The 27988-nt window shown below is 34.0% G+C and overlaps 2 protein-coding genes across 2 annotated transcripts in view; one reads left to right on the forward strand and one right to left on the reverse strand.

The window, feature by feature from the left end:
• The first annotated feature begins 9465 nt into the window (after window positions 1-9465).
• On the forward strand, window positions 9466-15837 carry LOC127853944 (uncharacterized). Its single transcript, XM_052388815.1, has 3 exons — window positions 9466-9910; window positions 11511-12490; window positions 14285-15837. The coding sequence occupies exons 2-3, from the start codon at window positions 11749-11751 to the stop codon at window positions 14632-14634; spliced, it is 1092 nt and encodes a 363-aa protein (XP_052244775.1). The 5' UTR covers window positions 9466-9910; window positions 11511-11748; the 3' UTR covers window positions 14635-15837.
• Window positions 15838-24634: 8797 nt separating this feature from the next.
• Window positions 24635-27988, reverse strand: part of LOC127852776 (spindle assembly abnormal protein 6 homolog) — a 57490-nt gene continuing 54136 nt past the window's right edge. Inside the window, exon 17 of the mRNA XM_052386731.1 lies at window positions 24635-27825. Within this exon, the coding sequence (XP_052242691.1) occupies window positions 27603-27825 (223 nt within the window). The 3' untranslated portion in view covers window positions 24635-27602. The remainder of the gene's footprint in view (window positions 27826-27988) is intronic.

Genomic DNA, 27988 nt, shown 5'->3' on the forward strand with positions numbered 1-27988 from the left:
TTTCTGAAATACACGAACCTAGCTGTTAAACATGTTCCGTCAACAGGGCTTGACACTTAACTTTTTTTACCAACTGACCCAAAGGACCACCAGCTTTTAGAAATTACTGGTCCTCCAAGATTTAAAGTGGTCCGACAATTTCTTTGTAATTTTACCTCAACTTCAACTTACTTTTTGGACTAGCTACAATGTATTGTGCATGTATAAAAAGAAAACTATACTGTATTTATTGAATATTAATTGCTTGTGCCAAGTTACAAAGGTATGCGCATTCTTGAAAAATTAAGTCATTTTGATGAAAGCGGAAGTATTCAGCATGTTCACGACCTTAGAAGGCTTAGCTTCTTCCTTGCTTTTTTTAGCGTTTTCTTTTGCGACATTTTGTTTATGAGTATCTGAATTTTGATGGGCTTGAAGAGAAGGCTTCCTAAAATTTACACACCTGTTACATACGAATGTCCTTCATCTTCATCAACACGGCCCTCGGCAAAGTACTTTACACAAATTCTACATGTCATGTGTATTTGGGTTGAATTATAATCAACCCAATTAAATTCTTTTACCCATGAATCAAGAACTGTTTGATCTCTCTTATCCTTTTCATATTTTCGCTGCACTTCAAGCTTCTCTTCATTAGTTTTAGGTTTTTTAGGTGGAGGTTCAACCACCCCTGGAATGAAATTCCACATCGCGAAAACTTGCAATCTTGAAAATGCGCACGTTTACTCTCTGGCAATATCAAGCATTATTCTGCGCCCTCTAGTGTAAATTCACACGGTAAACAAAGTATATTCTGATGGTACTAAGATCGATAAAATGCTGATTATTGCTGCGTTTTCAAAATAATAAATACCATTTTGTTCATTTCTCGATCCAAACGCTTCGAATTTTATGTTAATTTGTGTATCGATCACGGCTAAGTCCGGATACATTTGCGGGATACATTTGCGGAACGCAAACCGATTTTTCGATCGGACAACAGGTTTTTGTAATCGGGGGGCATCTAGAAAACTTGGAATTTCCAATATGTTGCTATTTTTATCCCGGTCTCGAGTCATCCCATAAAATAATGATGAAGTTAACAGTTAATTATGAACATATAAAGTTGTTTTATTGATGAAAACGGCTTTCCACCAGTATTTCACAATCAGCTGGCCAGGATTTTTTACTGGTCCGACGGATCAACCAAATTTCTTGTTTCACTGGTCCTCCCTATTTTTTACTGACCCCGGGACAACGGACCACCGTTAGTGTCGAGCTCTGGTCAACCATGTATTTTAAAAATTATAAAACATTGTCCCTATGAAATTTTTAGAACCAGCATTTAATGATTTTATGTCTATTTTTTGTTCACTTAAAATTGTGTTATAGGAAAGATTTGCCTAAAGATACGGAAATACCGTCCATATGCCCATTTAATGAAGAAAAAGTATAAAAAATCTTACGTCATGTTTTCCGATGTTGTTTGAATTTGAACATGCTTCAACGGTATCTGCTGATAGTTGCATGTTCGAACGTAAACAAACACATTCAAATAAGTCACAGAACGTAGAAGATGTGTTTATATTTTCAGGGTTGGCTGCAGCAACTTTTCACCGCAATTTCTTAAAACGGTCACGACAGCGAAAAATGTACTTCTCGCGTCGATCTGGTCGTCTCGATCGATTTTTTAGCGTCTGCAGTTATCGATTAAAAAGGTTACGAAACACTTTATTTGGCATTCGTATTCAGCGTCAAAATCGTTTCTGCTAGATCGCGTTTTTTCCACAAATTAAAGAAAACATGCGCTATGGTTACAGAAGGACGCAAAAATGAGTGTGAGCGGTTTGTTTTTTTTCCATTTTGAAAAAATAGGTGCGGCAAATCCGACGACCAACAGATCAATTTGGAGTGGCCTTAACTATGTTACCATTTGACCATATGAAAAACATCTTTTTGTATGTTCTTCGATCTTCTTACTTTTGAAAAATACACTATTGGCTGTACGTTTTATGCTCATTTATGCAATAAGGTAATCAACAAATATAATTATATATTTATCGGCAAAACCCTGAGATCAGACAAAAAGCCTTTGCTTGATTTTACAGTACTATTGAAAGCATCGCATGAGCGTTGTTTTTCGGCGTACCGGTAGATAAGTGTCGGCCTAGTTTTCTTCTGAGAATTATGTGCAGCGTTTAAGTTCAATGCCAACGGCATTGCGCTAATTTTCATGATCGAGGGAATGCAAACTTACACAAAAACAAGAATGGCAATAACTCTTGCACATTATTTTATATTCAAATTAACGTAATTTATAATATGAACAATTAAGAAGTTAAGGACATCGTTTCAGCATATATATTTATGAATGAATACACTTAGAGCATGTTATCATCTGAATTTTATATTTTTATACTCAGACAAACATTACTGTTTAATGAGGCCTGTATATAAGAATTACTGTATGCGTAGAAATTTCATTAAACTCTTCAATTAATCCAAAATATGAGAAATAATATATACGTAGAAATTTCATTTTTGCAATTAATAGTCTGGGAACTAGGATACCACATACCGGTATTTTCTTCGCGACCCGTCTGCCTTATACATATTTTCATGGTTTTGGGTTAATGTTTAAATTATAAATGGTAGATTACTGCTTTTTAAAATTAATATTAAAACAAATAAAAGCAAGTTCGATCAAGCGTGTATTATCTTTTATCATCGTGGGAACACATTTCAATGCTCGTTGAAACTGACTTCGAAACCCAAAAATGCATTCTTAGTGACGAGTGTAAAAACAAAAATAAAACACGACTGTTTTTACTTGCTTTGATAAGATGTGTTAAATTCTACACGAATATTGGTATGGTTTGTCTACTTTGTGAGTTCACCATAAAAACCGAAGAATGTATTCGGCAACAAGTTATCAAGACATCACATTTTCAATTACTTAAACTTTACAAATTTTAGATTGTTAAAGATTTAAAACAAAATGGCTAACAAACGGAACATATACCATACAATACTATACGCCACATACATTGCTCCTGAAGGATCGCCGATGTATGACTTCCGGAATGGAAACGGTTTAAACATATTACAAGAGAAATTGACAGCTATTACATCTGACTTGCCAAATACGTCGTTTGTTATCGCGGGAGACTTACATGCGCGCGTGAAGGATTTACAGGACTATATTCCCTCTGATGATTTAGACTTTATTTTTAACGATTCCATTGATTATCCCAGTGATACTTTTCAAATTCCGAGAAAAAGCCGAGACACAGTGCTTAACAGTTTTGCCAGTCTTTAATTGAACTTTGCTGTACTCACGACGTTCATATAGTAAACGGCCGTACTAAAAGTGATCCGAACGGAGATTATACGTGTTCCGCCAATCATGGGAATAGTGTTGTGGACTATTTTCTTATGTCTACATCTCTATTTTCACAAGTGATCGATATGCACGTTGACGTCCAAGACTTTTCGGACCATTTTCCCATATGTTGTACTCTAGAGATAGACCCCTTTCGTAATGCTCCAATCAACAGCTTACATGAACGAAAACAACAACACAACTTATCACAACAGCACATACGTTACAAATGGAAAGACTCTATGCAGTCCATATTTCTCGACGAGTTCTGCACTAGACTTCAGAAGTTTAACGATACAGTAAATGAAACGAATGTAATAGAAAAACGTACTGACTTTATTAAGTTATTCCATGATGCTGGTGAATGTATGAGAGTAAGAAATTCAATGCACTATATTAAAAAAGAAAGTCAAAGTCAGCCGATATGGTGGGATAGAGAATGTGACATTGCTAAACGCGACAAGTACTCACAATTACGTAAGTTCAGGTCTACAAACTTCGATTGTGACTACCGCCAGTATTTAATCAGTAGGAACATATTTAAAAACATAACTTGTGCAAAACGCCTCTTCTTAGAACGAGAACGCAGAAACGAACTGATAAGTTGTCGCAATAATCCGAATAAGTTCTGGAAATGTATAAAAGATATGAAACAAAAAGCTACTATAATAGACACTAATATTTCGGGATCGGATTGGTTCGACTATTTTCAAGGCTTGTTTTCGACAAGTACTACTACGGAACCGGAAACGAACATTTTTGAGAACATTCACTACAATGCAGACGACACATTATTAGATTTAGAAATCAGTGACGACGAAATAACCAACAGTGTAAAATCTCTGCGCTCTGGGTGTGCATCTGGAATAGACGGTATTTGCATTGAAATGTTCAAGTTTACCATAGAAAAAACTCTGCCTTATCTCAACAAACTATTCAATCAAATTCTTAATTCGGGCGAATTTCCGATAGAGTGGTGCGAAAGTATCATAACTCCAGTGCATAAAAATGGTGACACATGAAAGTTTTAAGTACGCGATTGACCAAATGGGCAGAAGAAACGAACTTGATCGACGAATCCAAAGCTGGTTTCAGGCAAGGTTATTCGACCGTGGACAATATTTTCAATTTGCAATCCGTCATACAAAAGTACTTATCCAAGAAAGGCGGCAGAATATATGTATTTTATATCGACTTTTTTAAGGCATTCGATAACTGTGCACATCCAAAACTGTGGGATAGTCTAATAAGGAAGGGTATAAATGCAGACGGTAAATTCCTACGAGTATTTCGATCTATGTATAGACAACTGAAATCGCGTATCAAAATCGGAAACTATCTAACCGATGCATTTTGTTGTGAAAAGGGAACTAAATAAGGCTGTGTTAGTTCAACATATAGTGTTCTCCCTATATATAAACGACCTTATAGATTACTTGAAATCTGCAAGTGATTGCGGGGTAAAAATAACTGGTTACGATGAAAAGATTCCTGGTTTCCTTTTTGCTGATGATGTCGCATGCGTAGCAGATACTGTCATCAATCTTCAGCGATCGATTAATCATGTGGCCTCCTTTTGTGATCTAACAGGATTGCAAATAAACATTGACAAGTCGAAAATCATGGTGTTTCGGACCGGAGGACCACTACGGGCATACGAATTTTGGACGTATAAAGGAGTGAAATTAGAAACAGTCCCTTTTTATAAATATCTCGGGTCTTACTTTACGCCAAAGCTACTATGGACTAAAACAAAAGAGATTCTTAGCCTCCAGGCGCTTAAGGCAGTCAACTCCATACTGAACCAACTGAAACACTTCGGTTATTTTCACCACCATGAAGCATTTAAATTGTTCGATTCAGTAGTGAAACCTATACTTACGTACTCGGCATAGGTGTGGGGATACCAGTATTGTGAGCAAATTGAAAACGTGCAAATAAGGTTTTGTAAACGCATAGCTTGTCTTAATAGAAATGTGGCCGACTTTTTCGCGCTAAGTGAATGTGGGAGATATCCACTATTCGTAACATATATGAACAGATGTGTGAAATACTGGTGTAAACTCACGCAGATGCCAGTAAATCGACACCCGAAACAGTGTTACAATATGCTACGACAATTAGACGAGGCTGGACGCACTACATGGGCTACGCAAGTGAAGAGGTTACTATTCCAATACGGATTTGGGTATGCGTGGATACACGGAGACGTTGGAAACACTGTGGCGTTCTTGAAACTTTTCCTAGACAGACTTAAAGACTGTGCTAAGCAGAAAATATTGGCTAGTATAAACTCACCAAAAGCGATTAGTTATAAACTTTACAAAAGCAACTTTCATCCAGAAAGATACCTCTCTATACCTTTAACCTACATTTTGAAGAAAACGCTATCAAACTTTCGTTGTTCTAGCCACAACCTAATGATCGAGAAAGGGCGTCACATGAAAATTGACCGCCAGTTCAGATTTTGTCAATACTGTCAAACCAAAAATATTTATGTTATAGACGATGAATTGCATTTCCTATTAGTATGTGAAAAAGTTAAACAGCTTAGACATAAATACTTTCTAGAAGAGTGGCTTCATTCTGATTCATCAGAAGCATTATTTATTCGTTTAATGTCAGACTCTTCTCAGAGAGGTGTTTATGCACTAAGTCGTTTTCTGAAAAGCGCGTTTGAACTATCATAGAAGCTTTAAACATTATTGTATAATATTTCTATATATACTGTTTGTATCTTTATAGTTTAATTTCGTAAACGGAAACATTGTGTGAACGTAAAACATAGCTTGTATTTTGGGCCGGAGGCCTTGTATTACTAAATAAACTTATGTTGTGTTATGTTAAAATCGGCTCAGGAGACAATTGTATTGCAAATATTTAATATCGAGTTACATGTTTGCTACACGATCAGCACACTTGTTTGATGGTACGCAAACGAACATCGTTCGGAGCAACACTATATGTACCGGCTAAAATGGCATACAACAAACACAAATAACAAACTAAATGGGTGTAATCCGTAAGCTCTGAATAACAGGATTAAAAAACCACAATGCCTCTTTAAATTAAAACGCCTCCGTGAAGACTAAAGTAATCATGATATGAGTATGGGCTGGTGTGAAATTCGGTCATGTCATAACAACGATAAATCACCGTTCACATTAACGCATGTTTAACATATTTCATGATACGAGGTTGTCCTATCAAGCTGCATTTCATATAATGTGAAACATTTATTGTGGAAAGTTTAGTAAAGGCTGATCACAATTTCAGTCACAAATTACGGATCTAAATAATACTTACGTATTTAAAACAAATCTTATATGAATTGCTTAAATGACAAAGATACAGTACGTTAGACTATTAATAATACTAAAATGACTATAATAGATGTTATCCGATCTACATTCACACAGCGTTAATGATATCGCTTTAAGGTCGATTTTGTGAACATTACTTATGGTATGGTTAACGATGTCTCGTAAGATACGTGCGTTTTGATGTCATCACAAAATAAGGTTATAATTGGCGTCGCTCTGGAGAGCGGCGACTAGTATGTAATGCATTTTTTTTTCGCTTATGGGAGGAGAAGTTATTTTACGGATCAATGTATATATTTTTGTTTTAAGAATATCTTGCATAGTGGTGATTTTTGTGTAAATTAGTGGAAATAAGTACTGCATTTGTGCCTATTACATTTATTACAACATTTATTGCCAATAATGCAAAGCTAATTGTTTTAATAATTAACTGATCCACAACTGATTACAGGGGAAAGATCACAGGGACTGGGCAAATACGCGAGACTTTCTGGTTTTGTATATAAACAAAACATAATCAAAGTATATTTATTTTTTGGTTTTTCTCAATTGCTTATTTAGTGGAGAATCAATGTAGTACGATATTTGACGACCTATCGCACAAGCAAGTTTATTGGAAGGCGTAGTGGTTCGAAAACGTACAATGTATTAGTTTATTTATAGACATATAAAAACGATCGCTATACACAACTTTGCCAAATAGCAGAACATAAATGATGTCAGCCGGAATAGCTCAGTTGGGAGGTCGTTAGACTGAAGTTGTTTACGCAACAATCATCTAAAGGCCCCCGGTTCAATCCCGGGTTCCGGCACGAATGGAACAGTTCGGCGGCTGACAATTTTTTTCAGCCAGGTTAATAAATATAATAAAGCTTTATTTTATGTAGACATTTTAAAATCCATTTTACTACAATTGGACATTTTTATTAAAATTAATGGATGCCGCGTGTTGACAACGTTAATTAAAATTTCTTACATCACTTAAATATCTTATAAAAAAAATACACGTGTTTTGATATTTACAAATAAATGCAAACAACACATCTATTATCCATGTATTTTTATGGTTGTCTATCATAGGCCCTAAGTACTATCCCTACCATATATAAAGCGCGAAGCGCGACACGTATTATTGATTGTAACAATGAGTTGCGATAAAGGAAGCAGCCGCTTATCAAGGAGGAGCTGTGTCCCAGCAACCCGTTTCCCTAGAGTCAAGCACTCCTCGGAGATTTTTTTTAAGAACCACATATAGAGCGCGAAGCGCGACACGTGTTACTATCCAGGTGGTATGGGCCCTTTAGCATTATCCGACCATTACGTCCAAAGTTATCTTCCTTAGAAGTTGAGAATTTTTTTTGAAATCGTTGTTCAAAGTCCAAAATTTTCATCCGATTGATCCCAAACTTGCACAGGTTTTTTTTTTATCAATGAGGACCCAACCCAAACTCTATATGAGCAATATCGGACCATAAGTCAAGAATTATGACTCTTTGAATTTAAAAATAAAAGTGAAAAACTGCTTGGTTAGGTGATTATGTCAACATTTTTCATCAGATTCGTTCCAAACTTACAGTGTCTTCATATCAATGAGCATTTTTACCTCGTTTAAAATGAGAAACATCGGGACGATAAGTCCAGAATTGTTTTCTCTTAAATTTGACAAGATAAACAATTTCCACTTGTTTAAAAGATTTCACAACTTTCGTCTGAATCTTTCCAAACTTGTTAAGTGTATTTTTATCAGTATTACTCGAACCCTATTGAAAATGATGAATATCGGAGCAATAAATCTATTATGATCTTTTACTTAATTTCAAAGTATTGTGAAATGCAGCTTCTTTATGCAATTTACAGTTTTCGTTCATTTTTTTTTTTCAAACTTTTACAGTGTTTTCATATCAATGAGTACTCAACCCCTATCGTAAATGAGCAACGTAAGAATAAGTTCAGAATCATCTCCCCTTGAAGTTGAGAAAAATATGAAATTACGCTTACAAGATGAAGCAGATTTTTTAAAACCTACACAGTTCTGTTCCATTAATGAAAACTGCACACGGTTGCCAGTAAAAAAAGGAAACCAATGTAAATAAAATGAACTATGAAATATTTGGTGGTTACAACACAAAATCATAGATAATGGTTATTTGGGTTATACCACAACATCATAAATAATGGTTATTTGGGGGTTATAACACAAAATTATAGATAATGGTTATACCAGTATCTTTTTCTCTTTTGTTTAAAATAATCGGCTAATATATTAATATTTACAGTAGAAAAAAATCGGTCAATGTAACTTCATTGAGTGCCTTTTACACTGAAATTCCCGACGCCCTTTGATGCTTTGCATCAATACTTATCTTGTAAGGGACTGGTATACATTTAACATATACACGAGGTAGCTTTTAGATAAACTACCCTGCCTGCAAGGGAGTGTTGAGTGTTACAGTTTTAAAAAAAAGTTAAGTAATTTTATACAGAGTTAGTTTCTAATTAATGTGAGAAAACATTTCACAAAATTGTGTTTCTTATAAAAATAAAACCTTCAATACAAAAGTATGTTCACAATTTAATCGCTTGTACAAGTGACTTTCTGATGTATATATTTTACAGTAATCAAACTGTTCATTGATAATGCGTATTGTGTAAAACTCACATGACAGTATTATAACAGTAAGTTTCAAAGTTGAATGATATCCGACACTTAAAGTTACTGATATCCCATCTGTTACGTCCTTGAAATTGGATATGTTGATTCGGATATCGTTGGACTATCGACCCAAGCACATGATGCGAGTTTTCTAGTGACTTGATTTGTTTGAAAAGTGACCATATAGCGTGTTGAACGGGGACGTTTGTCAGAAAGGTTTGTCAAAATGGCAACAGTTTCTGGGTCATCTTATTCTATTGCTAAAGGTTCTGAGTGTGAAATACCAGTAAACTTTTATTGTTCGACCTGCGAAGATCATTCTAAAAAGATAGATGCTGATTTTTACTGTGAAATATGTCTGAAGTTTTTCTGTATAACATGTAATCAATTACATGGTCAGTTGCATGTGAAACACACCGCACTTGGAAGGAAAGATAAAAATCGATGGCCAGTTTCAAAGAACGTAGAGGAATTTCTACTCGATTGTGAAGATCACAAAGATAAAAAAGTGGAAATGTACTGCCCGGAACATAGTAAGCTGTGCTGCGCCAATTGTGTTTTACTGAATCACAGGTATTTAAACAAGCGAGCTCGTTTAATGTTGTATGAATTCCAATACATTATTATGTATTATATACTATTTTTTATCATCAAACAAGCTGTCGCCATTCGCACTACTTGACCTTCCAATATTTTCCTGTATTTGGACCCGCGTGAGTCCAACTACAACGAAAATTTGCGTATCTGAAACAATTGTTTTTTAATTTTGTCAATTTACCACAACGTGAAAAGGCCCCTTTAAGACGTTGTGTAGATGACATGAGTCATTCATGATGGCTCAAAGTCAATGTCGTAGTTGAGGTCAAAGTTTTGAGCCTTCATAGTTGCGCCCGTTCCAAATCTTCTAAACGGTTTGAAGGATTTGAATGAAACTTGTCTTAAATATAAAGATCATTGAGAACATGTGCGCAGAATGCATAAATCCCAAACGCTTATTTAACTATAACATACATCAGAGACACAAGATTGAGCATCCTAAGTCGTGCCCGCTCCAGACGTGTTATCTTTTTTAACTGTTTTATGAAACTTGGCTACAATGTTAAGGTCAATGTGCAAACGGCAGACGTCAGTCTCTCCAACATCACAATTGAATATAAATAGTTGGGCCTTTTTTCGTATTTCATTTGAGCTTTGCCCATTGTATGATATACAATTAAACGTTATTTTCACCTAGGTGTAAAGAAGTCATGAGTAAATAATGCTGACTTTCAATGTCAATAATTCAAGGTCATACAGTCACGGGGAAAATAGATGTCTCTCGGACAACCTTGTAACCTATGAAATATAACCTTTGTACTAAGCCGTGAAAGTTAAATAAAGTTGGAAAAAGTATCAGAACCAAATCGTGTCGATAAAATCAATAACTCGGGATCATGATGTACACATTCAAGATCTTTGTATCAGGATGAAGACTTAATGCAAAGTTTGAAATGCCCGATTACATAGCTTGGATGCATATGCAAACTAATATAATCCCACATAAATGAAAGCAGTCGTCTGCTTTAATCCTAATAGATAATAACATCTAGTATATGTATATGCAATATTCCATTTATTTTAGTCCATAAAATGTGCAATACATATTTCCATATGCCTTTATAATGCTAGAAAGCCTACTTGTCGGTAAATTACTGAACTCTTAGTGTAATGATGGACAAAATGCCCAAGGAAAAATGATACAACTATAAAAATAATACATAGTATGTGTTCACAGTTTTATTTTCTTCATGCAATCTTAGACAGAAAACATCTCATATCACAAGTTATCCAATATTCTCTTCAAGGTTTAAAGGTATTCAATTGAAGCCTCATATAATGATACATGACGTTCTCTCTCCCTCCTCTCTCTCTCTGAAGTATGTACATTTTTATTTTCCGAGTACCATACCTTTTTCTTTACTATGTACAAAAAAAAGTTTATTATTTTGCAATTTTCTTGACCCCTCTGTACTTCAATAGGTAGAAAAATAATTAGATGAACCTAAAAAGATCTACAATTTCAACTTATAAGAGGTCTTCAAATGGAAACTTCAGATAATATTAGAAGATTATGCCAGCACATGTTTTGTTGTGGAAGGTGGGATAACATGCCAAACATATCTTGTTCTTCCAGAACATGCAGAAAGGTTGCACTTATTTCTGAGATCTGCACGAAAGAGTCAACCGACCTATAGAAACTGGTAGAAAAGATTCAAAGAATTCTTAATGAATTTAAAAAGCTTAAGCAAACTTGGAAAACTTGTATTCAGTCTCTGCAGAGTTCATACGATGCACAATTACAGGTTTTACAAGAAACACGTAAAGCAATTAATGATGAATTAGACAAGATTGAGAAGTTCACTATAAAGGAAATGACCGAAAAACTGGAAACCTTACAAGCTTCTCTTTGGAACGACATTACAACAAGTAAAACGCTTAAGGATGAAATAAAACGACTCGGCAATGCCATACATGATATATATTATAAGGGCAATGAAGAATTTAACTTTATTGCCGAAAAGAAATGCCTAAAGAAAATACAGATTTCGGAAGAGTATATTGAAAGTAACTCTGAAAAGGCAGTTTATTCATTAATATTCAAGGCTGACAATGATATTCAGAAATTGCTTTGCCAATTTCCAAGACTTGGTTGGATTGAATGCAGTAACTGGGGATTGACTGTAAAAGAGACGTCTGAGTATAATATGCTAACAGCGGATGATTCCACATGTACAATCAAAGCTTTATGTGTTCGACATGATGGTATGATCATAGTTGCAGATCAGGCAAACAAGAAAATTAAGCTGCTTAATCAGCAATACCGGATTATCACCCATTGCGATGTATCTGCTGAGCCACAGGACGTGTGTGAGATCTCTTTTGGTGAGATAGCAGTTGCTGTGGATGGATGGTTCACAAAAGAGATTCAGTTTATATTTGAGCTCAATGGACAGCTAGTAAATGGCAGAAAGCTTGAGTTACAACATCCATGCTATGGAATTTCATACCATGACGGCAAACTCTATATAACTTCAAGTACTGCTTTGTACAAGTATTCACTTTGTGGAAAACAAGAAAGCAAGATATTTGAGGATACATCTGCTAAAAATACATGTAAGAATCATAAAGGATGCATCCTGATATCATTCGCCATTTTACTGTAGTACAATGTTATTATAAGATTATTCATTTCCAATTAAAATTTTCCATTATTCATATTATAGCAATCTAGCATAGTATATTTGACAAATATTTCATTTTTGAAACTTTTCGTCTTTGCATCCAATTAGGCCAAACTCTGTGTGGTCTCTGACTAATGACAATTACTATTACCTGCAATTTAACAGAAGTTTACCCTTTTTGTACTTGTAAATTTCAAGTTAGTATTTGCATCTTATGTTCTTATTCACATTAATAAACCTTTATTCCCATTTTTGCTCGATCAATAATGACATAAGCTGGTCGGTGGAAATGATTTTTGTCCACGTTCTTGTGCAGTCACTATTGTCTCTTCTGTATGACAAGCGTATGCTTAATGGTATATGTGATAACCACATCCTGTAACACTAAAACATTATTGAATTATTATATATATTTTTTAAGAATCATATGCAAATTAAATTTCATAACTATTTATATATATAACTAATTTTATTTCTGTCACATTGGGCTCAACATTTTATTAGATTTATTTAAACAGTGATCGAACTACTAAATTATTACAATACCAATGCGTAAATTTACCAAATTTAATATATAAGCAACAAATTGTTTATACAAAAAGGCAGTCGAGTGTTAAAGTAAAATAACAACAATACGCAAACTTAATGGAGCTAAACCAGCTACATGCTAATATAAATAATCACAACCCATGTGAAAAACGTCCGACCTCGGGCATTTTCGATACAATTTGCTGTGGTCCAGTATTATTTCCGGAACTATCGAGTTCGACAAAAAAAACAATATGTAAAACAGTGTATTGGTTAAAAATGAAAACAAAACTAGGACTATGTCAAAAATACTGACTGGTTTATGTTTATTTTACAATCGATAAAACAGGATTTTACCCACCGGTCGAACTTGCTATCTTTGCTGGTAACGTAACAAACTCCAAGCGCGATTCTTAGAAGCAATCAAATATTGCACCTAGTTTGGTGACGTAGGCAACAGAACAAGTTTTTGATTGGTTGAATTGAACGTTATTTGAATCAAAACTTCCATTAATCGTAAATCGAAAGCGGGGAACAACGCGACCGATTCCTGTTCCGTGTCAAAATTTGATGCGCAAGTCAGCAGAACAAGCAGTTGTTTCAACGATCGCGAAAATGCCTACAAATTCACAAAGCTTTTTTAATTGATAGTTTACCGTATGTTTTCATAGATAACGTGAATATTTGGTTTTCATTTTATTCTATTAAGAATGCGTACCATTTTGAATGTCGTAATGATACAAATAAACTCAATAAAAGGTATTTTCTATTGCTTGGTTAAACAAGAACAAGGTCCGGTAAAATCTGATGCGGTACGGTACCTTTTTATTAGGGTTATCGGACCTCATGTCCTGTAAGATTGTTAAGTCTTTCGCATGGGTTGATAATCAATAGTTGCATTTACTAATGATTATACATTAAATAATGGACAAAATACATACACTTGTCAACTATTAAAATATAGTGTTTGTTTTTAGATAATTATGCACAAACTTCACAGCTCCCGTATAATGCTTGACTTCCTGCTGCACACGGTTGTATAATAAAGTGATGCAGAAACATCCACTAGACTGAGTATTTCAACATGTAAATGTATTCATATATGTGAACTACCTCATTGTTAAATACAAATGATACAAAATATGTCACATTGATAATTACTCAATTATTATTATACGTATTTTATTTTATATTTCAGTATGGAAGTGTGCTGTGAGCCCCACTGGGACCAGGGTTTACATTACCAACCAATCACAGAAAAAGCTCCTCACCGTCGGAATGGATGGATCAGTCCTGGCTTCTTTCACTCACCCCGAACTGCGATTACCATATGGCGTTCATGTGACACCTGCAGGCAAGGTACTGGTGTGTGGAAAAGAGTCCACAACTGTCATACAGGTGGACAGTGGAGGCAAGATGAAGCTGGCCACTCTTGCTTCAAAGTGGGATGGAATTAATTTCCCACGTTCCGTCTTTTACAACAAGAATACGGCGTCAATCATAGTGGGACATTTTGGAAACGACATTCTTGTATTTAGATTGGTATAGATATTATGACAGATGTCACTCGTATCGATATCGTTGAATGTATCCGTCGCCATTTGTTCACCATTTCAATCAATGTGCAGACTGCTCACCCTATGTCAGTTTTAAAACTGCTTTTGTGATGAGAATGGATTTTAAGTCTTAAAATTTTTGTTTTTGAAGTTTAGGTGCAAAATAAGACAGCAAATTGTCTCGGTCTGTTTTAGATAAAAGTAATTGTTCCTTCAAAAACAGCATAATGCTGTGTTAGTTCTAGTGTTCATATTGCTATCCGAAGCCACGGGGCGGCTTATTTTAGTTTCCCATAAGATGCCAAGCGATATGAGCTGCATTTACAAAACAGCCAGAGACACCATGAAAAGACTAGATTTTTATATTCTTAATGAAACTACTTGCTCTCCAATACTGAATGGAACATGTTATGTGGTGCATTCAAAACAACAACTTCATTTGCCTAAATCACTGAAAGTTTCTGTCAAGCATTCCTTCACAGCTTTATAAAACAGATAAAATAGCTGGATGTTGGAATGAATTTATAAACCATTGGTTTCGCGCATGGCAGGACCCAAGACTCCAACATAAGGGTCTCCTCAGAGAACCTTAAGTATCCACATCACAAAAATTGGATAATTGATCGACTCTTTTTCCTCTCTTCTCGCTCTGAGAGGAGTTTTAAAAATTGCAACATGTTATGTCGGTTTCTATAGGATTGCCTAATGTTTTGTTACTTGAATTTTAGCGCTACAATAATGAAATGAAACAGTGTATTATTACATATTCGACAAAGCATATGTTGCCCTCTTATCATATTCAGGAATACGAACGTTTGTAGTGGAAGTTCTCTGTAACTCGTTTCATTTAAATGTGGTTCCAAACCTATGTTTTCTTCGACATGTTTATATCGATCATTTGTGTTAGCATTCTTGTAAATATGTTTCAGACAAAGGTTGTTTAAGCGTCTAAATATAATCATTTACATAAATATTGAGTAAGTGAAACTAAACGTTTAGAAAACAATGTTTTTCCAAGTGTTGCTTTACGTTTGAAAACCAGTTTTGCTTTCCATTTTCAACAACATATCGGGGACAAAATTACAATAGGTTTAATAATATTTGTTTAGATCTACATACCTCAAATATTTTTTAACAAATCTTTCATTACCCTCAATAGGTTGGCTATCTACCATTAGCACTGATTTGAATTGAATGTTGTGGGGTTTTTTCTTACGTTGATCCTAAATTTTCTAAATCTTATGGAAAGTGTACTCCCGCTGGGGTTTTCTTTACGGTTTGTTTGTAATGCTTTCGTTCAGCTCATTGTTCAAGACGATTTATATTTTAAACTGTCATATTGTACTGCCTTATAGTAAATCAGAAGCTGTTCCTTTATATGCTCCTTCTCCTTATGATATATAGGCAAATCAAGCGTTTTGTTTTGGCATAAGTATTTGATGTAAATATTTTACTTTCAAAGGGATCAGGCAAGTGTATGTTAAAAAAAGCAGCGTGGTTTTGGCTAAATGATAAGTTTTACTCTTCCAAGCTTTTGGAGTATCTAACGCATGTAACTGGGTGCCCCTTACTATGGCTGTCATAAAAAGGTTTTCCGGTTAAACTGGTCTCTTAATACCAAGTATCTGAGCATGGTTGGTTTGTGTTATCAACAAATTTTAGTTTTTAAAGGATACTTTAAGCTATTATCATACACATGATGCTACCTTCATTTTGTTCTAACGAAGAACAAATCAATTCAATGATTGTATTAAATGCCGAAATAAAGCATCTAAGCATGCGCTACTTTTGTATGTATGAACTAAGTATAAGCCAATTTAATTGTTGTGATGAAACCAAGTATACTGGTATACACTAGTCTCCTTTAACAAAAAGTATGATTTCTAGTTGCTATTGGCAGCAACAGTTAATCTGCAATACAAAAGTCTAAATTGATTTGGAAATGGTTTTTATCAGTATCATTCAGTATGTTCAAATTACAAACAGATTTCTACATTTGCATACTTGACATTGTGCATGTCCTTTTTACAAAAATTAACAATGATAGTTTGACTTGCTTTGGCACTTGCTCTCTTTGCTTGTTAGTTTTTCATGCATTTTATCATATAAAGTCTAGAAATAAACCATGATACGAAATACATTGATTGAATTTGTATGCTTAAACGTAAGAAAAACTGTTTTAAATTAGCTTGTTGTTGTCTTTTTGCAGATTCTTACATTTTTCATCGTATTTATCCCTTATTTTGCCTTTTGTGTGATGATTTTAATACCAATGGCATATTGAAAGACTCATTTTTTAATTTTGTAAATTTCATGTATGTTGTTTGAGTCGTTTATGTATCCCTTTTCTGTATGTGTGTGTTATTATTTTTGTTTCTTGTAGTAAAACTATACTTCATTCATTATTAGAGTCGTTTTATTTTCTCTCTTTTTGTTTTCAAGTAAGATTTCGCGACTTCCCAACCTCAAAAGTTTATGCTGCACTGAATCGTATTGTTTCTTCTCGATATTTATTTCAATGGCATTCAATTAAAAAAACAACGCAATATTGCTATATCATGGAACCAAAAATTACACCTGTTTAGATCTCACGTAAGTCGCATAAATATGTTTGATCATATGCCATACCCTGTTTCCCATGTAATATAACCATTACGGATATTTTTTTATATTACACATGTGTAATATACTTTTTAAGCGTTTTCATTGGCTTAGTTTTCGATCGATTGACCATTCGCACTTTGTTATTTTGCTGAAATGACGTTGCAACGTCAAATGGGGTCACGAAAAACATTCGGGATTCATCATTATGTTTGCGTAAACATGTAGTTCATTTGCTCATTTAAAAGCACGCGATAAAAAAGATCTGACCCGTGTTGTCATATAATACCATATTTTATTAAACTCGTCCAGGAATTTCGTTAGTAAGCTCGCCAAAGGCTCGCTTACTAACAAAATTCCTGGACTCATTTAATAAAATATGCTATGATATGACAACTCGTTCCAGATCCTATATTTCTCATTCGGATACTGTGTGTATTCCGAAGTTTATGAGGTCCTTTCTGAGCCAGAGGCTACGTTATGGGCGGACATACTTAAGTGTACCTCAGCAATTGTACCTAAGTAATTTACTAGATTCACGAAAGTTGGGACGAATTTTGAATTATAGCTGCAATTCCCAGCTGTTTCGTTGTTACAGGAAACATATCAGGAAACAGCTATTCACTTTACGCTTTTAAGTGGCATGAGTTGAGTTTATGAAATAAATGAGCACTCGTGCAAAACTTAAGTAAAACTATTAACAACTGTGTAAAGAATGTTTTTACAAAACAAAAACACTAGTGTTCGATAATTAACCGCTGCGAATGTTCTTGCGAACACAACATGCGTATTTTTCTCAGATTTATTTGAAAGGCCATTGCAATAAGAAAGATTGATAAAACGATATAATGATGAAATCATTTTAAACAATGAGTCGGTAACATCTCTTGAAATATTTGTTAAAACTATTTACAAGGTAACTTACATCATCAATCATAATATAGGATAATCTAAGAACTGTTATCAACTTATCATGGTTATGCAGCCATAGACTATTAAGAAGGATTTTTCTGGGACTTGAGGTGTCCTAAAACGTGACATAAATTTTAATTTATTATACAAACGTACAAATAATCATATCTAAACTTCAGAGTTTACAGTCATTAGTTGTGACAAAATATCAAGCATTTACAATAAATACAGTTATAAACAATAATAAGTTCCATATTAACCAATGTGTTTTATTATTGCCGTATCTGTCACAATGTTCTTCTACTAATAGTCCAGTTATTAAGCTCTCAAAAGTTTAATAAACGGTTTGCGATTTTGGTTTGTAACTAAGAATAAAATTAACGGGGTGTCTGTAATCCATAGGTAGACTTTATGAACCAAATAATAACTTGTAAATCATAACTGTGTCGGTTCATTATGCGACGGCTGGACTTTATCCACTATATCCTTTGATTTCCTTTATGTTGCTTGAGAGGACCATTTGCTCTGTCAGCTATATTTATTTAGGAGAAAAAAAACATACACAAAACCTTTCTTACCATGTATAAACCCTTCCGTTGTGAATACGTCATATTTTATAAATATACCAATGTTGCTGGTTTACATGACACATTTGATTTTTCATTCATGAGACGTTCTTATTTAAATTAAATTTCAATAACACAATAAAAAATACACAACTTTAAGGTTCACGTTGATTATCTTCATTTTAACTGTGATTATGACACATTGTTCTTCAACAACTTTCTATTGCATATTCCAAACATATATTATAGGCAACTGAATCTGTGCAATTCGTGTTGAAAACTTGCATGCCGTTCGCATTTTAAACATTTGTTCAGCTCTGAAAGCTTTACATGCATGTACTACTACACAGTATATGGAAATTAAATTTTAGAGAAATAAAACATATCGATCATCTTTCTTGATTGGTATACCAGACAAGCAAAGTGTAAATAAACAAAATGTTTTGTCTACAAGATAATACGAACCTAACTATTTCTCTATCAACAAGCTATCATATGAAGTCGCTGATGAGTTTAGCTGGAGGTGGCAGACGTACCTTTTAATTTTCACTAATTAAGACACGCACCATGCACTGAAAGAACATAAATTGTTTCCTGTGTGAGGCGATGTTAAAACCAAGGTATTGAGGTGATAATAAATGCGGTGTCCGCGCCAAGAGACGTCTGACAGATGCTGTGGGTGATGTCATGCAAACAGCAATGGTTCCTTTACGGCTGCCTGGAGTGTATTGCGATTCAACAGAAATAGCTAAAAACTTTGTCAACTTCACCTCATTCAACTTCACCACTGATTTATTAAGAAAATACGATTTGCGACATTCTCAATGGATAAAACAGTTTTATGTTAATGTTTGTTACACCGAATTGAGTTGTTTGTTGTTTGTGTCTTCAAAACTTACACATTGATCTCGATCTATATTGGCCTTTTGTAATTAATAGATGATTATCCGTTAATAGCATATGTTATCATATTTTCCGTGATCGTGATAGTCGCTTCCAATAAGCAAATGTATATAACAGAATTTGTACAATTACAACATGTTTAACAAAACATTCAGTAAGACATTGCTTGAACACAATGCGTATACAATTATTGATATTCTCATTTTTTTCTTATGATGATCATTGACCAGCGGATACATGCATATCTATTACTGGATTTGTTGACAAGTTCGATAAAAATACATCTAAATAAATATTGCCGGGTACAAACCATTGAATCATTGGATTTTATGAAATATTCAAATGAAGAGCGTTACATCTTAACTTAATTGGCGATTATTGCATTGGATGGGGGATGAATTTCAGTAATGAATGAAAGTCTACCGTAATTCAGCCATTCTCGTTTTTTTGGTGCCATTCACCTTGCAAAATAGTAAAAAATCAATGTCATTAGATCATACAATTAGAAACGGTTTTCAAAAGAACAATTATTCAGAAGTATGGACATGTTTTATTCTAATCAATTATTTACCGTTTTCAAAATATTCACAATCGTATTAATTAGAGTATTTTTCAAGTAACGGAAGTTAAACTTCTACTTGGATTATTTTATTGTCAATCCCTCTGTTCTGGAGATATAAATCGGAAATTTCTGGCTAATGACGATATCAGGAACACATTCCAACGTATAGTACGATAGAATCATGATAAAAATCACCAACAGCTGATGAGATATTTGAATATTCAGATGGCATAGCTTTTGTTTACAGTTATTCCTTCATTTTGCATTAGTTACATTGACATTGCGAGAAAAGAAAAGATCAACAGAATAATTTTGTATATTTTTTTTAACCAGCCATTTATTATGTATCTGACATAACAGCATGACAAGCGCTAGAAACCAAGGTATTTGCTGTGAAACACTTAAACAAACAACCAAAAGTAACGGAAGTTAAAAGTAACATCAAATTTTCAAAAATGACAAACACGGTCCTTATTTTCTTAGAATACAATAAAATATAATACAATATTAAGTAGCTAAATTTAAATTAAAGTTTTAGTAAGGTTACTGTAAACATATTCGCACACATACGCGGCATTTTGGGAGCGTATCGAAAACCTCACAAATAACAGAAATGTAGTTTTAACTGAAACATGTTAATACAAACACACGAATGACTTTCTAAAATGCAAATTATACCATACAAGTATTAATTTATATGTAGCGTAGCGTTAAAAACATATTGACACCGACCTATGCGCCGCCACGTGTGAGTAAGTATATAATTTTAAGAAATGTGAAATGTAACGGAAGTTAATTTTCCGTCAACTTCGTTTTAAATCTAAACAAAAAAAACATATGCTAAGGCTAGTTTTATAACAACTATGTAAGTATTTGTCATCATACACTGCAGAAATGGCTGTTAATATTTAAATAAACATACATGATACTGAATTACTGTGGTAACAGCCATAAAAACTAGTTACATTTTGAACTCATGAATATGGGATCATCTACTAGAACTTCACCATAATATATATAAATTCACACACAGATTCGATCGCCTAAGCAACATTCCGTACATTTTTAAGACGGCAACCTTCTAAATAGTTCATATTTGCAAACTTAACATGCGTTAATGGTCTTTCAGATATCAGTATGTTTGGTAACGGAAGTTAATAATTGTTTACCTCTGTACTCTGTTCATATATTCGCTCAATAAAATCAAGTAGATCACTCCCTTGTATACAGAATCTTTTCTAGACCCATAAAGGTACGGCTCTGGTATCTTCGTTAAGATATCTAAGTTTTGTCACGTTTTGATGGCCAGCGGAATGATATTTCTTTCTTCCCAACTTCGTCCATAAAGTTGATTTTTCTGCAAAGCTGCACAATAATCACCGATATTAACTCGATATTAACTTTATACCATTCCTCAGCGTTACTATTGTCAGTGTCTGCGACTCACTTAATGTTAATCGATTTATACCGATTTTGTAACGGATGTTAACGGTCACGGAAGTTAAAATATGGCAATATTTTTGGCACTTTAAATAAGAAAACAATACAGTTAAAGAAATTAAGTGGTCCTGGTTTTGTATATAAGCATAAAATTAAATTGAAATGCAATCGGTAACATGAAAACGTATTAGAATTTCTGTATACAGCAATCACGGAGGTTATTTTCGTTTTTATCCTTCTCTATCCGTGATTCTGTATGTGGTCATTACCATAAATATCTTTATGATTATATATAAAAAGAATCGATCTTTGAAAAAGCCGAGTTATACAACTTTCAAATAAAGTCAACCACTGCTTTTTATAACGTGCATCTGTGTAAAACAGTATTCTATAACAGCGATCACGGAAGTTAACATCTTTTTGGCGACAAGCAATAATGTTGTAGAAAAAACTTAACAACTATCTGGTATTCAAGGAAAACCTTTTGAAATCTTAGGTTCGATATTGTCACAAATGTTTGGCACAAACTAAGTGAGATAGGGTATAGACAATTAAGTATAAATAACTTCTATAAGTAAAGACCCATGCCGGCGACATCAAAAATTCGGTAATTTTCGCATATTCTGAGGCATACTGCGACATGATTTTGTGTTTTAGCAACGTAAAAACGGCTTACATATGAGGTTTACCATATGACACATGCATAAAAATACGCACACCTTTTGTTTTAATGTGTAATTCAGAGAATGAAAGCGGCGACATGCAAAAATGCAAATGGCACCAAAAAACGAGAAACACTGAATTGGGTTCAAGTTCTTGGCCAAACAATCTTAGTAAATGTTGCCAAAATCTGTTCAAATCAAAATCTGAAGACATAGTGTCATTGTGAATAGTTCCCATAGACTTGCACTATTTGTTTACGGTTGCTTTACGGTAAAAAGTTCTGTACCCAATACATGTTTTTGGGCTAATACCATATCTTTCCATTTTTTTTTATAAATCGTTTGTGTTGGACCTTGTCGAAAGCCTTCATGAAATCCGTATATATTGTGTCAATTTCATCCTCGATCTAATATACCAGTCCAGTCGTCCATAATTCTGAGTAACTGCAGGTTAGTTTATCGGGTTCTTATAACTCTAAACTGTCTATCAATAAATACATCATTACAGTTCATATGGTCAACTATACGTTTACGAATAAATGTTTCCACCAATTTGCAGATTACACTAGTAAGACTGACCGATCTGCAGTTCGACGCTAACTTTTTGTCTCTTTTCTTAAGTAATGCTGTAATCTGGACAATCTTCCATTCACTAGTCAAAATGCCTGACTTGAAGGAACTAACGGTATTGAATATACGGGGCAGATGTATATGGATTGTCTATGGCAGCTTTGACATTACAATCGGGTAAACTTGGCAAGGACCTGGAGACTTGCGTGTATTAAGTTCTTTTAATAATTTATCCATTTCTTCTGGTTTAAATTTATCGTCATTTGATATTTTCTCAAAGTTTATATTCTCCATATTATCAAAGTTTTCATCAGTTTCTTCTGTAAATACATTTTTAAAGAATGTTGCTAGAACCTCTGATTTTTCCTTTTCACTATTAGCTATAAATATTTCCCCGTCTTTAGTATCATGTAGCTCCAACATTCCACTACGTGTTTTCCTTTTCTAGTTAATATATGTTCAGAAACTTTTGCATTTAGATTTGGCCGTCTCAGCTATTTCCTTTTCATATTTTTACGCTCCTTTGAAACTATTGACTTCACTTTGTTTCTTGCCTTTGTATATATTTTATATATTTCTGTGTTATTATGATACACATTACCTTTTTCCATGCTCGATGCCTAATTATTTTTCGTTTTTTTAGTGGCATGCTGTTTCGGTATGACTAGATACCGAAAACAGTACTGTTTTCGCGAATACAGTAAATTTTACTGAAAACAGTAAATTTTACTGAAAACAGTGTTTAAATATAAGAAAACATTGAATATGAACACGAAAACATCGCTTTTTCATATGCTTGGTTTGAAAAAGAATAGTAGTTTAAAGATATTTCAATATATATTGTATAACTTTTTAATAAAATTTATTTTATAAAAATAACCCGCATTCAGCTTTTTCATACACGAAATCAGTAAAATGTACACCCGAAAACAGTTAACAACAAGGGACAAAATTGTCACAAAACCAGGTTTTCATTGTGAAAAAAAATCTGATTAAGGGAGACAACTCAAACTGAATTTTTGAAATGATCAAACAAAATTAACCCCCTTTGTAAGTTTGTTTCAAAATAAATCTATTTTAAGTTGTGGTGACCTTGACATTGGAGATATTGACGTGATTCTTTCGTGCGACACACCGTCCCATGATGGTGAACAAATGTGCCAAATAATTGTAAACTCTCACAATGAATGACATAGTTATGGCCCAGACAAGCTCATTTATTGCCAATTTTGACCTTTGAACTCAGAGTGTGACCTTGACCTTGGAGATATCGACGTAATTATTTCGCGCGACACACCGTCCAATGATGGTGAACATATGTGCCAAATGATTTTAAAATATGACAATCAACGACATAGTTATGGCCCGGACAAGCTTGTTCCGCCCGCCCGCCAGCCAGCCAGCCAGCCCGCCCGCATTCGCTAATCTAATAACCAGTTTTTTCCTTCGGAAAACCTGGTTAAATATACGAAAACAGTGTGTATTCAATATGTTTGTAAGAAATAGATCTCAATAAAACATAACCAATTCTATTGTATTCATTTGTATAGAAGTCTATTATTCTAAGATTTTACTCACATTGCTCTTTGTTTTTGGTATGTGATAATGAACTACACATTGTTTTCATAACAGACAACCGATACAATTTGCATGTTGTACAACTTATTTCAAATGGCACAATAGGTCATCCAAATCTTGTACAAATCGTTTTCAATTTATATAAACCTGCTAAAAGACAGTCGTTGGGGAGTGATAAAAATCACAAATAAGTCAAAATTAATTGTAATATTTATTATGCATTTATACATAATAAGACAAATAACAATGGCATGCATACGTTGTTTATAAGAAATAATTTTTGTTACGAAGTTGTTATATACTTAATACATTCACATTAGACACAACAAATATAACTTATTATTTTTATGGAAACAACACAGACGTTTTACATGTGATACCTCTCTTAATATAATGAAACTACCGGTACTTTGAACACATTTTGAACCTTGGTCATGTATGAAAGAAAGGAGTGTTAAGCTGTGTGATGTAAAATTAAAACATAATAACTACATGTACTAATCAATCCATATATTGAAATAAACCAGATTAATAAGAAATCTCATGAAAATAAATAGAATTTAGACCAAACTATTCAACAAATTTTGGTATTTTATGTAAAATAACTGCTTTTAGCCTGTTTTAACAATGTGTAAAATCAGGCACTTTAAAGATAAAATCCCATTTGAGGAAGTCGTTTGGTAAAATGTGAATGAAATCATTTACTTTTCATAACAGCTAATGTTGAAAGTGGACACTCGTGTACTGTTAAACATTTTAAAACAAATACAGACAAAAAAATGAAAAAGGCAATTTATTATTGAACATCATTTTTTTCTTAAGTCTAAAACTTTTTTATTAATGTGGTCTTGGACAGACAGAGATGGAGACAGAAAAAGAAATCATAATCAACACCAAGTTGTACCACATATACTTAAAAGCATATATGTTCACACTACACATAAAACATTAATTTTTTGTCAACAAGATTTCATTAGATTTACGTTGGTTAAGTTGAAAATCATGGATTTCTTGACATCAACAGATGTTCATTATGTAATTAAATGAAGCATTTTACAAAGACATTTTATGTTTAATGAATGTATAAGATGCTGTATGCACACAGTGCGAAGAAGCCAAACACCGTTCAAGCATTCAGTTTCTAAGAACTTTTATTTTTAGAACAAGTATCTGTAAATCATGGGTTAATGACTGGTCATAATAGGCCTAAAATAAATTGTTTGTATTCTCAACTTTCAAAGTAAATAACTAACTGCAGAATAAATGAAATTCATTGGGTAAAAACAACATTTACAAACAAACCAGACTGAACTGTTCCAGTTTACATGTTTCTCACTTACTTCAATATATTACGTGTAAACATGATTTGAAAACATTTACAAACAACATGTTCTTATAATATTCACTATATAAATGTTGTTATTTCTTCACCTGCAAGTATTTGCAAAGTCCAGAAAGATCTTATATGTTTGTACTCAAATTACAAACTTTCTGTGCATACACGATTATAATACTGTTTACTATTGTAAACTGATAGTAATGATTCATATTGCATGCCGAGAACCATCAATCAAATTTCTTCAACACAAAGGCAAGATACCTTATTAAAACAAAACAAATAACAACATTTACAAACATAATTAATTTATACAATTTCACTGATCAATAACAATATATGGAAAATCATTTTTCAGCTTTATAAGGAATGACTTACAGCAATAATAATTAAATCAGTCTAAATTTCATGATGGCTTATAATGAGCACTACAACAAGGTTCTTTACGGATATTGGACGTACATAATAAAAAGATTTAAAATAACAAATTCATCCATCAAAACACAAGTTAAAGTAAATCAATTTAAACATCGTAATCAGGCCTAAATTTCTGGACTTTTCTTTCGGATGACAGGCTTGAGTCTTATTTTGGACAGTCAAAAATAATATTAATATACTTAAACATTTAACAACACAGAAGTTCAATGAGTGTGATGATTCGACACAAAAATTTCCCGGTCATGCGAAAAATTGGACTTATGTGTCCATATGTATCCAGAGTAGCTTCAATAGCCCACTCTGGCCAGGAGCTATGCTGTCCACTTACAAAATCACCTAAGGTTTTATGGTCTCATTACTGGACAGAGAGCTCCTAGCCAGACTCGCCAGTTGTGCAGGATGGGATGGGGCTACTGTGGCCTCCTAAGGCAAAATACCCATTGATGGCACTCAAACATGTCATTTGTATGTACACCTTTACTAATGCAGGTCCATGGCAATGTGAAAACAGTGAGCTAATGCTAATCTTATTACACACATATGAACTGTCGAGGACCTGGAGCATGGCCTGGTGTAACACAACGTAACCCTTTGCATGCTGGGAAATTTGTCGTCTGCTAAAATGTTGTATGCTGAATTTCCAAAATTAGCATTTTCTTCGATTTTTTTCAAAGAATACTATCAGAATAGCAAACAGTTTGGATCCTTATGAAACGCCACGCTCTGTGGCGTCTCATCAGGATCCAAACTGTTAGCAAAGGCCTTCAAAATTCGGTTCCAGCACTGAAAGGGTTAATGATACATAGAGAACAACAGTTGTTACCGACCTATTGTTTAGTAATATATCTGGTGAGGCCTTTTATAAAATAACAAAAAGGCTTTGTATTCGCAGAAAAGCCTTATATTTTACAAAACGTTTGGAAAGTAACCTGTTTTCTATGTAATCTTTCACATACCTTTTATTTTAGGAAATATTGATCATAAATGTCTGTTTGTTGTGAGCTGAAAAGTCAATCATAAATTAGAGTTGTCTTAAGAATAGGACAAGGGCCTGAAAATGTGATTGGATGACTGAAAAGTTTGAATGATCTGACAACTTTTGGGGCATATAACAAGACACTTATGCTATGCAAAGCATCCACACTTAATGCTGCAAACAACCAGCAGTCTGTTGAAGAACATGAAGCCACTAAAGTTTCCTCAGCATCAGCATTTTCCTGCAACAATCCAGAAACGTAAAAGATCCAAAAGACCAAAAACCGAGCGAGTTAACCCTTTCTTGCTAAGTAGCAAAGTGAAAATGGCTATATGCAACCAGCATAAAACCAGAACAGCAAGTGACTCACAGTCTTGTCAGGTTTTAAGCTGTTTGCTGCTCAAATCAGTTAACTATCAGGAACCCTTCTGTCCTGGAAAGTATGCGGAGGCAAGCGGGGGTGCTTGCACGTGTGTTGGCTTTGGTATAACAATCTGCTGTTGACTAAGGCGAGAGTTCACATGTGTTGGTAGCGAAGAGTGGATTGTGGGTGGACTCGTGCTACGAGTTGACGACACTCCGCGAATAGCTATTGCATCGTCCCTTTTGCTGAAGTACCGTGGGTCTAATGGGGGATCACTGTAATGAAATGCAGAAGCATTAAAGATAAAGATATGAATGCCATTTGTTTGCCTTTAAAGTTCATATCTAGAAATATTATAACAGTTAAAGGAGACCATTTATATTTTAATCAGTGTTATATTTCAATTGAAATTCTAATTTACAAAATTAGTCCTTACTA

Source organism: Dreissena polymorpha, chromosome 12 (genome assembly GCF_020536995.1).
Source record: "Dreissena polymorpha isolate Duluth1 chromosome 12, UMN_Dpol_1.0, whole genome shotgun sequence".
Lineage (NCBI taxonomy): Eukaryota > Metazoa > Mollusca > Bivalvia > Myida > Dreissenidae > Dreissena > Dreissena polymorpha.